Source organism: Umbelopsis ramanniana (assembly GCF_025399195.1).
Source record: "Umbelopsis ramanniana AG unplaced genomic scaffold K450scaffold_15, whole genome shotgun sequence".
Lineage (NCBI taxonomy): Eukaryota > Fungi > Mucoromycota > Umbelopsidomycetes > Umbelopsidales > Umbelopsidaceae > Umbelopsis > Umbelopsis ramanniana.
The window spans coordinates 217315-231474 of record NW_026252101.1 but is presented as its reverse complement, the minus strand read 5'-3'; the positions used below and the strand labels follow the sequence as shown (position 1 = coordinate 231474).

The 14160-nt window shown below is 43.3% G+C and overlaps 6 protein-coding genes across 6 annotated transcripts; 4 read left to right on the top strand and 2 right to left on the bottom strand.

Moving 5' to 3' along the window:
- Window positions 1-957: 957 nt before the first annotated feature.
- On the bottom strand, window positions 958-1972 carry K450DRAFT_232832 (uncharacterized protein). The gene is made up of 3 exons (XM_051587659.1): window positions 1678-1972; window positions 1288-1528; window positions 958-1184 (listed from the first exon to the last, which is right to left on the bottom strand). The coding sequence occupies exons 1-3, from the start codon at window positions 1755-1757 to the stop codon at window positions 1128-1130; spliced, it is 378 nt and encodes a 125-aa protein (XP_051446393.1). The 5' UTR covers window positions 1758-1972; the 3' UTR covers window positions 958-1127.
- A 195-nt stretch (window positions 1973-2167) lies between these two features.
- On the bottom strand, window positions 2168-4649 carry K450DRAFT_279165 (uncharacterized protein). The gene is made up of 8 exons (XM_051593319.1): window positions 4184-4649; window positions 3901-4116; window positions 3701-3832; window positions 3514-3621; window positions 3338-3436; window positions 3055-3276; window positions 2902-2989; window positions 2168-2834 (listed from the first exon to the last, which is right to left on the bottom strand). Exons 1-8 carry the CDS (start codon window positions 4412-4414, stop codon window positions 2284-2286), a joined length of 1647 nt encoding a protein of 548 aa, XP_051446392.1. The 5' UTR covers window positions 4415-4649; the 3' UTR covers window positions 2168-2283.
- Window positions 4183-7366, top strand: K450DRAFT_232822 (uncharacterized protein). The gene is made up of 9 exons (XM_051587658.1): window positions 4183-4649; window positions 4726-4830; window positions 4899-5015; window positions 5085-5095; window positions 5166-5301; window positions 5362-5517; window positions 5582-5793; window positions 5868-6847; window positions 6934-7366. The coding sequence occupies exons 1-9, from the start codon at window positions 4557-4559 to the stop codon at window positions 7245-7247; spliced, it is 2124 nt and encodes a 707-aa protein (XP_051446391.1). The 5' UTR covers window positions 4183-4556; the 3' UTR covers window positions 7248-7366.
- Window positions 7367-7468: 102 nt separating this feature from the next.
- Window positions 7469-10939, top strand: K450DRAFT_232816 (uncharacterized protein). Its single transcript, XM_051587657.1, has 8 exons — window positions 7469-7548; window positions 7620-7900; window positions 8110-8193; window positions 8281-8707; window positions 8796-8850; window positions 8928-10327; window positions 10402-10696; window positions 10770-10939. Exons 2-8 carry the CDS (start codon window positions 7666-7668, stop codon window positions 10812-10814), a joined length of 2541 nt encoding a protein of 846 aa, XP_051446390.1. The 5' UTR covers window positions 7469-7548; window positions 7620-7665; the 3' UTR covers window positions 10815-10939.
- A 440-nt stretch (window positions 10940-11379) lies between these two features.
- On the top strand, window positions 11380-12363 carry K450DRAFT_232813 (uncharacterized protein). The gene is made up of 3 exons (XM_051587656.1): window positions 11380-11472; window positions 11564-11614; window positions 11710-12363. Exons 1-3 carry the CDS (start codon window positions 11414-11416, stop codon window positions 12098-12100), a joined length of 501 nt encoding a protein of 166 aa, XP_051446389.1. The 5' UTR covers window positions 11380-11413; the 3' UTR covers window positions 12101-12363.
- Window positions 12364-14140, top strand: K450DRAFT_232808 (uncharacterized protein). Its single transcript, XM_051587655.1, has 7 exons — window positions 12364-12648; window positions 12710-12840; window positions 12905-13024; window positions 13089-13186; window positions 13253-13373; window positions 13457-13768; window positions 13828-14140. Exons 1-7 carry the CDS (start codon window positions 12627-12629, stop codon window positions 14014-14016), a joined length of 993 nt encoding a protein of 330 aa, XP_051446388.1. The 5' UTR covers window positions 12364-12626; the 3' UTR covers window positions 14017-14140.
- The last annotated feature ends 20 nt before the right edge of the window (window positions 14141-14160 follow it).

The window sequence follows — 14160 nt, the reverse complement described above, 5'->3', positions numbered from 1 at the left end:
AAAATTATCAAATGGGTGGTTACTGTAGCTTCTGAAATCAAGTTGTAGCTTACCAGCTTCCTGATTGAGGTTTGCTTGACCTTTGAACTTAATGATGTGGGTCGGTTCGCGGGTGACCAGCTGAGCTTGAGCATGCATCGCAACCAATGACAAGAGGCCTATTACACCTACGAATCTCATTTCTATATGTAAAGATTGCGAGGTAGAGTGGAAAGAAAAAAGATAATCCAAATCTCGAGGGGTGAAATGGCTCCTCTTAATACTCTGTCGTCTTTATGGTGAAACAAGCGTAAAGTCGCAGCGGAAGATTAACTCCTTGATGAATTCGACGCGCCAGGACAAGAGACTGTCTCGCAATTAGAAGCAAACCTTCGGCGGTCCCTGAGAAGTACCATGCAGGCACTAAGTTTATAGCAAGAAACATAATGTAAGATCCAAAAACAATATGAATGATAAGAAAATCAATGACTTTCCTTGCGTCCATCACACTCGAAACTCACAATTATTCTATTGTCTGGCTTTCAAATTTCACACGCCATTTTCTTTTAGGTATTGCATTTTAAACCATCTCGCTGAAAAGAAGAAGGTTCAATATATAATTATCGAGGAGAGTGGAGAGAGCTACAAATGAGCTATGAAGGTCACACAAATGGACATAGTTGGCATAATTCATATTAGACAACCTGCCCAAAAATGTGCTAACCAGAAAATGTGCTTCTAATGCTTTAGGTCCATTTGATAGTCAGAATCTCCTGGGTTAAATTATGGTGGGGACGAAATTCGCCGGGACGAAAGTTGCAACGACGATAAAAAAGGTACGACCACAGGTCGTCGAGATTAGAATCACGCAAAAACGTCTGAAGTCTACTGTCCATATTGAGCCAAATGCAACAGCGTGATATCATATTTCGGTTTACTGCGAATCACGACGCATCGGTACCTTATCGCATCGTAGAATATTTTCATTTGGCAATGTTGAAACCCCCATCTTCCATTCAATTACCACTTTAAAGGATATGTCATAATGGATAGCTTGCTTTATACAGTTTATTCGGTCAGAACTATAGTCTGTTTTCACAGGTAGCTGTTCTCAAGAAATTATAACACCGTCTGGAATGATCTTAATATTAGTGCTCTGGTAACACAGGGTTGGTAGGGTTGGATGTTCTTTCGATTTTGGTGGTCTGATGAATATGGGAGATACACGCGCAGAAAGCAAATGGTTCAATTAGTTAAGAGGGATAAAACGCCGCTTGACACGTCAGACGAGCGTGTTCCGATACGTACCTCCCGATATTTGGCAAGATAGATTTTCAATGCTTCAGCATAGTTCTCAAATCCAAGAGACTGCATAGCCCAAAGAATATCCTCTCCGTTGATCGTCTTTCGTTTTTCCTGCTGACATCGGTCACTTGCTTCGCTGGTGATAAATGATATGAACTCAGAGACGCACTCTTGGACACATTCTTTGGCTTCTTTAGCGATTTTGGCGTTTTCTGGCAGCGTCTTCTTCATGATACGCGCAACACTATAATAGAAGAGCACAGGGTCGTGTTTAATAGAATGGAATCGTGTTCTTAGGTTTTTCATTCTTTCCCGCACTAATGCCGCTTGTCGATCAGAAACAGTGTTCGATAGCTATTCTTGTAGGTACTAGACTTCATCCGATATACTTACTTCGCAATTGGAAGGAAGCGGTCCTGCTCTTTGAGATCTAGATCATTTTCATCACCAGAAGGATTTCCAGAACCTGACATGATCACTGCAACAAAATTGCGTCGAAGTTCAGACCGACCGCATAAAGGGCATGCTGTGGTGCAGATCAATTCTTCATGAGGTCATCAGATCATAAAATTTAATTCTGTCGTAATATGTCACGTGTATACTTCCTTTTGGAACTTCGTAGTGATAATTACTTCCATTATCGCGAAAGTCACCAGCTTTTTGTAAGGTTGCTCAAACAATTTTTGGACCAAGAACTAGACAAAATACATATTTTATCGTCGTAGGGATGATATTAAATCGTTGTCTATTCAGCTCCTCCCTTTTCAAATGAATTTGAAAATAAAGCTATGACTGCTATGGAGAAGTTCGTATTATTTCAAAAGAAACAAAAGTACAACTTATCGAAACTTAAATTAACCCCGACCACACAGCTCCAAACATTATGAATATATTTTTCTTTATTTGTGTTCTTTTATTGATTATATTGTGAAAATTTGAAAACCAAATGTCACCGTGGACGCTTAGATTTGGATAATGCTCTAATTTCAATTTCATTATCTACTGTCGTGCCAAGTACTCCTTAATATATTCAATCATTTCGGATCGCTTGACAGTTGCGCCACCAGATTGTGATGGATCCTTGGACCTCATATCCTTGATCTTGACTTCACCTTTAGCAAGCTCATCCTCACCGATGATGACACAAAGGGGTATTTGATCCTTGTCGCACATTTCGAATTGCTTGAGAAGCTTAGGCTTGACCTTAAACATGTATGATGCCTTGACATCGGCGTCCCAAAGCTCTCTTGCAATTTGCATACGTTCAGGGAGGAGACCAGACATGGAGGCAACCAAGACCTGAACCTCATTACTCTTGATATCTTCCAACTTTTGCTTCGCAAGAAGAATGGAGAACACTCGTTCAACACCAATGGAGATACCGACGCATGGAATCTTCAAGTTTGGCTCTCCCTTCTTGTTGGTACCTGAGAACATACCGACAAGCTCATCATATCTTCCACCAGCAGCAATGGATCCAACACCGACAGTAGATTCGTCAACTTCATCGCCTCCCTTCTTAATGGAGGGCCGTTGGCCTTCTGCGAGTTCTACAAGCAAGAATAATTCGTCAGTATCACTTGTTGCAGGAACAAAGAGGCTGAAATATATACGTACTTGGTGGAGCTGACTTGTCAGTAACTGCTTCATAGATAATACCAGTGTAGTAATCTAAGCCTCTTGCCAAACTCAAGTCAAAAGACATCTAGAAAAACCCATATTAGTTAGCGTACATCCATACCATGCTCCAACCTTCACAATTTGTCTTACTCTATGATCGACCTGGAAAGCTTCCAGGTAGCTGTACAGAAGCTTCATATCGTCGAGACCCTTCAAGGCACTAGCATTTGCAGTAAGCTTTTCGTTCTTGTAAAGAATATCCAAGAGATCCTTTCCACCCTTCAGCTTCACGAATTCACCAATCTGGTCAGCGGATTCGGGAGCAAGACCCTTGTCTTGAACCATTTCCTTACGGACATCCTCCCAAGGGAGCTATCAGAGATGAAAAGTTAGAACATGCTGCAAGTTTTGCGAGATACGCAGAAATACAAACCTTGTCAAGCTTGTCGACAGCAGATGAGATGGGTCTGATCTTTTCAGCTGGAACTCCGCAGACTTCGAAGATACCATCAAGGATCTTTCTGTGGTTCAACTGAAGTTCATACAAGTTAAGTATGCGTACACTTATAACAATGAGCAACATCAGCAGAATATGAGGAAACTACGTACCTTAACAGTGAATTCACCGACATCGAGAGCGGTTAAAGCCTCAACAACAATACGAAGAATTTCGGCATCGGGAATCATAGGGTCGTAGACACCAGCAATGTCAAAATCCTTTTATATGATAGTTAGCACATGGAGAAATGTTAAGTTTTACTCAGAGAACCAAAAAAAAAAAAAGATAATAACTTACGCATTGATAGAATTCGCGCATTCTTCCTTTGGTCATAGCAGGCTGATCGCGTCGATAGACCTTGGCAATGTGGTATCGCTTGAAATTTTGGTATTCCTTGCCGTTCATAGCCAAGAAGCGAGCAAAAGGAACCTATTAAGATACGTTAGACGTTCAGCACAACACCTCTCCAATTACATTACAAGATAAAGAAAACATACGGTCAAATCATAACGAAGGGAGCATTCTTCGCCACCCTGGTCTTTCAGATCGTAGATCAACTTGCTGTCTTCGCCATACTTTCCGGTGAGAACTTCCTTCAGTTCAAAAACAGGAGTGTCGATGGTAACAGCGCCGTGTTTCTTGAAAACTGTAGTGATGGTGGAGAACACTTTTTCTCGGATAGCCATCTCCTTGTCGTTATAATCTTTGGTACCCTGTTAGTGCAGTGACTGTGAGTCGAATGGGTAAAAAATCATTTTACACGTTGTTTTTTTTTCATACCTTGGCAACCTTGAGGGTGAAAGAGTTCTTAGCAACCTTCTCCTTGGATTTCTTGGAGGCGTCTGCAGCGGCTGGTGTGCCGTCCATGGCAGCAAGCTGGGCTTTCAAATCTTTGAGGATGGCAACTTCAGCATCAATGACAGATTTTTCTGCCTTTTCAGTCTTCAATTGACGAATCTTGTTGCCCTGTTCTTGGACAGATTTATCTAAAGCTTCTCTAGGATCAGCCATAATGATTGGTTCAGAATTTCGAGGAAATCAACTTGAAGGCACCACCTAAATTTTCTACCAGTTTTATCGGGACATTCTAACTCCGCGCAGATAATTGACACATCTTAGTGGCTTAGGTTGCCCTTTGTTCCTTGACTCATAAATGCTAAAAATTGTTACTCGATCCTCGATTAGCTTGGCCGCAGCTCGTTCCAGACAGGCATTGGCCGGGTCTTTCACTGCCGGAAGCATCAAGGTATTGTATTGTTCATATGTATTGCGTTTTACATAGAGTCATTGAATGAAACTAACTTGGTCATGACGACTTTCAGAGTGCTTCAGCCCTGGTCCAAAAGTCTTTGGTTGAAGCCGCAACCATTCCACTAGGATCCAAATTTGGATGGCAGAGAGCAGGCTACTCCACGGATGTTATCAATGTAAGTATATAATGACTCAAGTTGTACGTTGACAGCTTATTGATGGCCCGCTCAATTTGCAGGAAAAGGAGGATCTCATTGAGGAAAACGAGGTTGTAACTGGAAAGGAAGAAGTGCATGAGTTCAAAACCGAAACAAAGAAGCTACTTAGTATTGTCGCCAACTCTTTGTATTCCGAAAAGGAGGTGAGTGATGTCCTGTTTATTAGTATTACGTGCTGACAGATAAACTAACTGAGATGCTTGTTTTGGTAGATCTTTGTTCGGTAAGCGAGGCAACATACATCATACAGAGTTAAACCACAATATATGTGAAATTGACATTTATTTCTCTAGTGAGCTTGTATCTAACGCAGCCGATGCCTTGGAGAAGCTTCGTCACAGCCAGATGATGGATCAAGGATTGGATTCCGGAAAGCCTTTGGAAATCCACATCTCTGTTGACCAGAGCAAAAAGCAATTTATCATCCAGGTATGTTGTGCTTGGCTTGGAAATGCATTCAATTGACATCTATAATGACCTCGTCAATAGGATTATGGTATCGGTATGACGGAAGAGGAAATTAATGACAATTTGGGAACCATTGCCCGCTCTGGATCTAAGGCTTTCCTCGAAAAGCTTGACAAGGATGGAAGCGGATCCAAGGAAAACATCATTGGACAATTTGGTGTTGGTTTCTATTCTACTGTAAGTGGTGGTCGTTTTTGTTCGTAACACAATTTGGTACCTTATATCTAATCTCGTGCAACAGTTCATGGTTGGTAACAAGATCAAGGTTTATACTCGCTCTGCCAAACCTGACTCCAAAGGCTACTGCTGGACAACTGATGGACAAGGTTCGTACTCACTTGCAGAGGCCGATAATGTCGCTGTCGGTACGAAAATTGTCATCGAACTTCGTGACGATTGCAAGCAGTTTTCTTCCAAAATCGAAGTTGATTCTATCATCAAGAAGTATTCCAAGTATGTACTTCGACTCCCTGACTTCTCATCCTCATGCGCTATAATTACTGACAATTTTTTTTTGTTACATCTAGCTTTGTAGGCTTCCCTATTTACCTCAACGGCGGAAAGGTCAATACTGTCGAGCCGTTGTGGACCAAGGAAAAGAACAGCGTGACCGCTGATCAACATAAGGAGTTTTATCGATTCATTGCCAGTGCTTGGGATGAGCCACAATATACTCTTCATTACAAGACTGACGCTCCCATCACCATTTCTTCTATTCTCTATGTTCCTGAGAGACATATGGAAATCATTGGTCAGCGTCAGGAGCCTGGTGTGTCACTTTACTCTCGCAAGGTATTGATTCAACCCAAGTCTAAGGGACTTTTGCCCGACTGGCTTCGATTTGTCAAGGGTGTCGTCGATTCTGAGGATATCCCCTTGAACGTCTCTCGCGAGTTGCTTCAAGATAATATCCTTTCCCGACTTCGTACTGTTATGACTTCTCGTGTCATCAAGTGGCTGGAAAGCGAAGCCAAGCGTGATACCAAGCGCTACAACGATTTCTTCTTGGACTTTGGTCAATTCATCAAGGAAGGAGTATGCACTGACGCCATGTATAAGAAGGATATTGCCAAGCTTCTCCGATTCGAAACTTCAGCTACCAAGGACAATGAAATGATCAGTCTGAAGGAGTATGCTGATCGCAAGAAGGAGGATCAAAAGCGCATTTACTACTTGCTGACACCTAAGCGCAAGTTTGCGGAAGAAAGTCCCTACTTCGAAGCTTTCAAGAAGAATGGCATTGAAGTTTTGTACTTGTACGATACTGTGGATGAATTCGTTGTAAACCATCTTCGCGAATTCCAAGGTCTTGATTTGGTGGCTGCCGACTCTGCCGAAGCTGCTGATGACCCTCTCCTCAGCCTGAGCACAAACGACACCACTAGTGGTGGGCAGCTCTCTGAGACGGATGCCAAGGAATTGGCCAAGTACATTCAAGAAACCCTCGGTAACAACGTTGTTAAACAGGTGGATGTGTCACGCCGCCTTGTGAACTATCCCGCAGTTGGTAAGTATTTTCTTTTCACATACAGCAAAATTCCATTGAATAGCCGTTTATAAGCGATGTCATTGACAATGTACTGTTTTTTCAAGTTTTGGAGCACGAAAGCCCTGCAATGCGTCGTATGATGCAAATGATGCAAGGTTCGGCTAAGATGGAAGAACCGGAAGCACAACCTACTCGTCTAGAGATCAATCCCGACCACGCTGTTTTGAAGGGACTGTTCAAGGTTCGTAATGAGAAGCCAGAGTTGGCCAAGATGGTGACTGAGCAAATCTACGATAATGCTCTTTGTGCAGCTGGTGTTCTAGACGACCCACGCTCTATGGTCACTCGACTCAATAAGCTTCTCGAGTTCAGCATTGAAAATGTTGTTCATCAAGATAAGAAGGTCAAATTAGACTAGACTTTGGGCAGATAATTCGTTTATAGATGGAGGAGAGTAGCTAGTAATGTACAAAAAATACAACCGTTATGAACACAATGAAACATCCTCTTCTTGGTAGAAATTGGTTTTGGCTGGGGAGCTCAATTTTTTTACCTGTGACTGCTCTATGGGTGCCAATTCGGGCAATCCAATTTTTTCAACAAGCCACCCAAAGCAAAAAGAAAGAGACTGGGGAAAAAGTGTTTTTGGCAAGATTTCGCTTGTGGTCCAACAAGAAAAGTAGTGCATTTTCCACATTCTAACTTTTCAAAAACTCAAAGTTCGTAAATTCATTGTCTACGCTCGACCCAAGTTTCACACGTCGAGATTTACAAACTTTTTTCCAACCAGCTCATTCGTTTCGACTTCTATAGTAGCACACCCTTCACTGTCCGTCATGTCCAGCAGCTCCACAGAGGTGACGCCCGAGCAGCAAAAGCAGAACGTCGAAAAGGTAGAAGCTGGCGCCGCCTCCACCGATGCTGTCCAGCCTGAAGATACATCCGCCGAGAAGCAAAAGATTCTTGCACCTATTCCTTCCGTCAATGTTTGGCAGGTTAGAAAGACCAGCTCTCCCAGCAACGAAGATGCTCCATCAAATACAACTGAAAAAGTCGAGCAATCTCAAGAAGGTAAATTACTATGAGAAGCGGATTTCCACACACTTGTTTGTGGGGCCCATAGCTTTTCTCAAGACCATGTGTCACCCAGTTATGCAGTGTTCCTAACAATGTTGGTTACCTTCGACCCAATTTTTTTGTTTTCCGTATCATTTGAACAGAGGCTGCAGCCAAGAAATCAAAAAAGTCAAAGAAGCCCACTGACATTCCATCTTTACAAGATTCAACTTCCTGGCCTGCTCCAAGTGAGGCTAAGGAATTGCCAGTAGAATCCGCCGAAAAGAAGGAAAAGCGTCCCCCAAGAGGTAAATGTTACCACAGTCTATTGACAGAGATATCTACCCAGCCTTGCAATAGGATACATATGCTGACTAACCTCTTTATTCACATAGGCAAGGGACAATGGACCGCTATAACTCCCACCATTACTCATACCACTCCCGTTCCCGGAAGCCGTTCATCTCGGTCAAACCGTCGTCGCAGTGACAGTGAGAACAAGAAGAAATCACACCGTGCTCAAAAGGATAACGCATCAATAGAATCCAAGTCTAGCACTCAAGACAAGTCAAATGCTGCCACTTCAGAAGGCAAATTATCTCAGTCGCCTGCTAACAAAGCCAGTGGTGAAGCCAATGGAGCATTGGAGGCTCATGCTCAGCGAGGTGCTTACCGAGGCCGTGGTGCTACTCGTGGTCGTGGCCGTGGCCGTGGTGGCTACAGTCAGACTTCCACTGGTGCTCCTTATGTCAATGGACGCCCTAAGCCTGGATATGTTAATGTCGACGCTGAGACTCTCAAAGCTTTCCTTCTTCAACAACTGTAAGTGAATTACTTTTCAAAAAAAAATTTTTTTTTTCTTTGTGCAGGCATTGAGTGACCAGTAATATTAACTATTTCGTCTTCTTAGTGAATACTACTTCAGCATTGATAACCTTTGCAAAGATATCTTTTTGCGCAAACAGGTATGGATTTGGAGATAACCATTTTCAGGATGGGAGACAAATTAGACTAATTTGAAAAAAATTTCCATGTTGTCTAGATGAATGATCAAGGTTACGTCGATATAACACTTGTTGCAAACTTCAACCGGGTCAAGAATCTTACAACCGATATGGATCTCATCAAAGAAGCTCTTGCTCAGAGCGAATTGGTAGAAGTTTTGGACGACAAAGTTCGCAAGAGAGAAGGCTGGGACTTCTGGCTTTTGGCTGCTGATAAGCCCCAGGAGCAGGAAGCCGCCACCGCTCCCGCCGCACCTGCTGCCAAGGAGGCTCCTGCTGAGCCTGCCAGTGAGCAGCCAAAGCCTACCATTGCTGAAGTAGCATCCAAGGTTGCTACCAAGCCTGCCCCATCACTTGCTGCCTTGGCTGGTAACACCCATCACTCTCCCAACCCTAAGAGACCACAACCTCAATTGAACGGCAACGGCCGTGCACCGAACTCTGCATCGGCAAAGGCTCAACCAGCTGGAGGCGAGGACGATGAATTGTTCGAATTCGAAGAAGACTGGGGCGATAATGCGCGTGAAGGTACCGTCAAGAAGTACTATCTTTCTGATGAAGATTCTGACGATGATGAGGATTCCATCGACATTGATGATGACATGGTCGCTCGTATCATGATTGTTACTCAACGCAAGCGTGACAAGAGCCATGTGTCGTTCGAACGATCCAAGATGAACGACGAGATCTCCGATATGATTAATGAAGGATTGTACCATTATGAGGATGACCTTCACAAGAAGAAGACACGAACCAGCACCACCAATGCTGCCAACAACGTTAAGGTCGAAACCGTGGATCCTGACCAATTCGCTGAGCTTAGTGCTAGTGCCAAGGCTGCTGGCCATGGTGGCCAATCTCTTACCGGAAACAACATGTCCTCCACCAAGATCACCCAGGCACCTATCAGCACTGGCAAGAAGGCACCTCGATTCTATCCCGTTCGAGCTGAATCACTTCCTCAAAGTGCCATCTATGGTACCAGCGCCGGATCGCTTCCTCGTTCTAATGCTGTTACCAGTGGTAACAAGAAGGACTCTAGACAATATCATGCTCAATCTGCCGTCGGTTGGGTCCTCAGCGATCAACCTTACCACTACAACCCCAATGATCTCTTGTCTTCCAGCTACACTGGTACATCTCCCATGTACACTGCTGGCGAATCTATTTTATCTACTTCGGTTGATATGGCTCAATCATTCCCTAACTTCCAACATCCCAGTCACGATCTTTTGCGTGAAAATGGTTTCATGCAGCACAAGTACTACAAATACCATGCCAAGGCTCTTAAGGAGCGCAAGAAGGCTGGTGTTGGTCAGTCACAAGAAATGAACACCTTATTCCGTTTCTGGTCCCACTTTTTGCGTGATCACTTCAACAAGCGCATGTATGGAGAATTCAAGCGTTTAGCGGTTGAGGATGCTAATCAAAACTATAGGTAAGCAACGGAGGGCCCAATCATGCCTGTGTTTTTTAATATGTGTATTCATGAAAAAAAAAATTCTTGTTTAGATATGGTTTGGAATGCCTGTTCCGATTCTTCTCTTATGGCTTGGAGAAGAAGTATCGTCTCGAGATTTTCGAGGACTTTATGGAGTTGACGCTCAAGGATTATGACAATGGATACTTGTATGGTCTTGAGAAGTTCTGGGCTTACTTGTATTACCGCAAGGACAAGAACAAGCGCAAGTTGCCTGAAAACGAGCGTTTGAACAGCATTCTTGCTAGATACAAGACTTTAGAAGACTTCAAGAAAGCCGAGCCCTCCAAAGTTCATACCGAAACGTATACTGTCCCACATCACGGCGTAAGTCAATGCATCTGATTAGATAACAACAATGAAAAAGGTTTATGTTTGACTAAACTTAATCCCCCTGCAGAAACCAAGAGGTAGCGTTAGCGGGCTTTCTGCCACAGCTCAGTAAAGTGCCTTACCATCCTATCTCAAAAAAAAAAAAATGAATTCAACATCTCAATTTCCAATAATTCGACAAATACGATATATTTGACACAAATTGCAATAACATAGACAATTTTTTTTTGTTCCAAGAAAAAGCCAAAAACAAACAAGATCAACCGTCGGCCGAACATCTTCAAACGGCGTTTGCCCCTCTTCAACGAAAATCCAATTACAAAAATCCTCAAAAAAAGAAGAAAAGAAAGAAAAATGGTTTGATGTGGAACGAAATATTACTGATTCACAAACATGTCCTTTTTCCCACTGTTTTCCTTATACTTTTGTCTGTTCGTCTTCTTTATTCTGTAGAATCTCTCAGTTTATATATATGTGCTTTGCCTTTTTTTTTTTTTTTTTACTCAAAAATTACCACCTTATTTACTGTGTGTGCGTGCCAACACCTTGTTGTTGGGTGGGTGGGTGTACCAAGGGATTACTTTTACCATGAAAACCGGAGCATTACAAAAAAAGGCTGCAATCATGTGCCGTTCGATCTCAGCCATTTACAAAAAATCGTTTTTTCTGACTGAATTCTTTCTTTCACATTAAATCAATTGGTGCTAAATCATGGCAAGCAAAGCCGCATATAAACGCTTAACAAAAGAATACCTTGCCATTCAGAAAAGGTAGCGTACCTTGTTCGTTGTCTGCACCCATATCAGTCCACTGACCATTATCGTATTTTTCAATCCTCCCATTGCATCGATGGTACAACAGTCCGCCTCCATTCATTACAGCTCGACCTCTGGAAAGCAATATTCTCGAGTGGTATGATTCAGAAGTCTTTGTTCATGCCCAACCTTGCCGAGTCAGAAGCGCCCATTTTGAATACTAATCTCTGCCACGATCGTCATCTTTTGCAGGCACTATGTAATACGTGGGCCGCCAGATACACCATACCATAATGGCTGGTATTGGGGAAAGCTCATCTTCCCATCGGATTATCCATTCAAGCCACCTAGTATTCGCATGTCCACACCTTCTGGCCGGTTCCAGACAGACACAAGATTGTGCCTTACCATGAGTGACTTTCATCCTAGTTCATGGAATCCTAGCTGGTCTGTGGCTACCATTCTTAACGGTTTACTAAGCTTCATGGTAACGGACGAGACAACAACGGGAAGTATCAAGACGAACGATGCAGAGAAGAGGATATACGCAGCTCGATCACATAAATTCAATACGAGCAGTACGAAATTTCGAGGTAAGGGTTCTCCTCTATCGATAACAGAGTCGCCCTCCTTTTTCATTTGAACTTAAGCCTACCTCGTTTCCTTTCTCCCAAATAGATATTTTCCCTGAATTCTGTCAACCGGAAATCCTTACTCGACCACAACATGATAATGCACCTAGTCATAATATGACGCAACGACGCAATCGAACAACCGCAAATGCTAATCCTGTAGCATTAGCAACGGCACAAATTGTCGCTGATACAGGAGCAAGTGCCACCGCAGCAGTACAGCAGAACCGACAATCTCGGTTCAATCAATGGAGGCGATGGCTACTCGTCCTTGTTGTTTGTGTATACCTTATTCTAGCCAAGATATCATCAAGGTCCAATATTGACTCAAGTAGCAATAGCAGTTAATAATATGAATCCCTTTTGTGTTTTTTGTTCATCCCATGTCATCTTTCCATTGTGTCAAATATTACATGTATGTCGAAGCTATTTTAGGGGAGTTCGTGATTGTTCGTTCGTACCGTCAAGCCAGTAAAATTGAAAAACGTCAAAAATAATCCTTGGTTCTCTCCGCTTGCTCCCAGACTTTTAGCAACCATGCAATCTGTGGGCCCTGCAGGTGATTTGCGCTTCAGGTTGAGACATTCGACCACCACGTCGACCTTTCTAACCCTACTTAGGCTTTTACAATGCTCCCATCAGCAAGGTCATTGCTCTCAGTGTCGGCGCCACTAGTCTGCTGGCCTCGGTGTTGAACATCAAGCCTTATTTTCATCTACAGCTGTCACCCCATCTCACCACACATCACCAGGTAAGAATCATTATGACTATGGTAATGACCTGGAGACTATTGTTAATGGCCTTGGCATAAATAGTTTTGGCGACTCTTTGTATCCCACCTCGCATTCGCTAACTCAAGTGATCTGCTGTTCGGTGGCATCATGATCTACCACATGCGAGTCATTGAGCGTCACTTTGGAACAGCGAAATATGCGGTAAGACGAAGGATGTGATACGAAAATGTTGGTTGGATTACATTGCCTAACTCTGGAGTTACAGGCGTTCATTGCCATCGCATGGCTGGTTTCCACATTATTAGAAGTCGGTGCTCTAGTGATGCTTTCCAAACTGGGTCTACGAAGCATACCCGCTGGACCGTAAGTCTTTTTAAATTTAGGGCACTTGCCGTTGAGCAGAATTATCTGACCTATTTCATATAATAGATTGGCAATTCTGTTTGCTATGTTGTACCAGTACCATCGCATCATCCCGGTCACTTACAAATTCAAAATTTTTGGAGCAACACTAAGCGACAAGACGTACATCTATGTCATTGCAGCGCATGTAAGTATCAGTGTTAGATATCGATTTGGAAGAAAAAAAGCCCGATTTACTCATTTGTGTAAATGAATATTGTTTTATCTCAGATGATGCTCTCCCAGTCTATTGCTACCATTGCCCCGGCCGCGTGTGGTCTGTTTGCTGGAGCATTGTATAGATCGGATATCATGGGCATAAAGAGGTGGCGTTTTCCCAAGATCGTGAACAACTTTGCCTCTCGAATTCTTTTACCCGTCGTAGCTTCAGCTCCTGCTGCGCGATCCACGGCCACCACTCCTGAACAAAGAGCACAATCAACTGGTCTGCCAATGGAAGCCATGATGGCGACAGGTATCCGTAATCGTCGACAGGCTGGGCGTGGAGGACAACCCCGAGGCGGTGTTGATGGTACTATGAGAGTAAGTAGAACACTCGCATTGGCTATGGGTCAGTACAAATAGTAACCAGAGGGATTTAGGAATACATCGGAACGCTCGCAGGACGAGCCCCAGAAGCAGGCACATCAGCAAGGCCTCCATCAGAAGAACACATTGCGATCTTAATGACCATGTTTCCTGGGCAAACTCGTGAAACTGTCATCCATGCTTTGGCCACTGCTCATAACGATTTGAATCGAGCTGTCGAAATTATGCTTAGTAGCCCATAAAGAACTCTCTAGTTCCCACTCCACCTCACCTTGCCTCAAACTGTATTTTACTCCCGCACCCGACCTTAGTAACATAACCTAGAATATCCCGCATTACATGCTATCATCATGATGGAAAAAGAAAGAATAAAACAGAGTCATGGC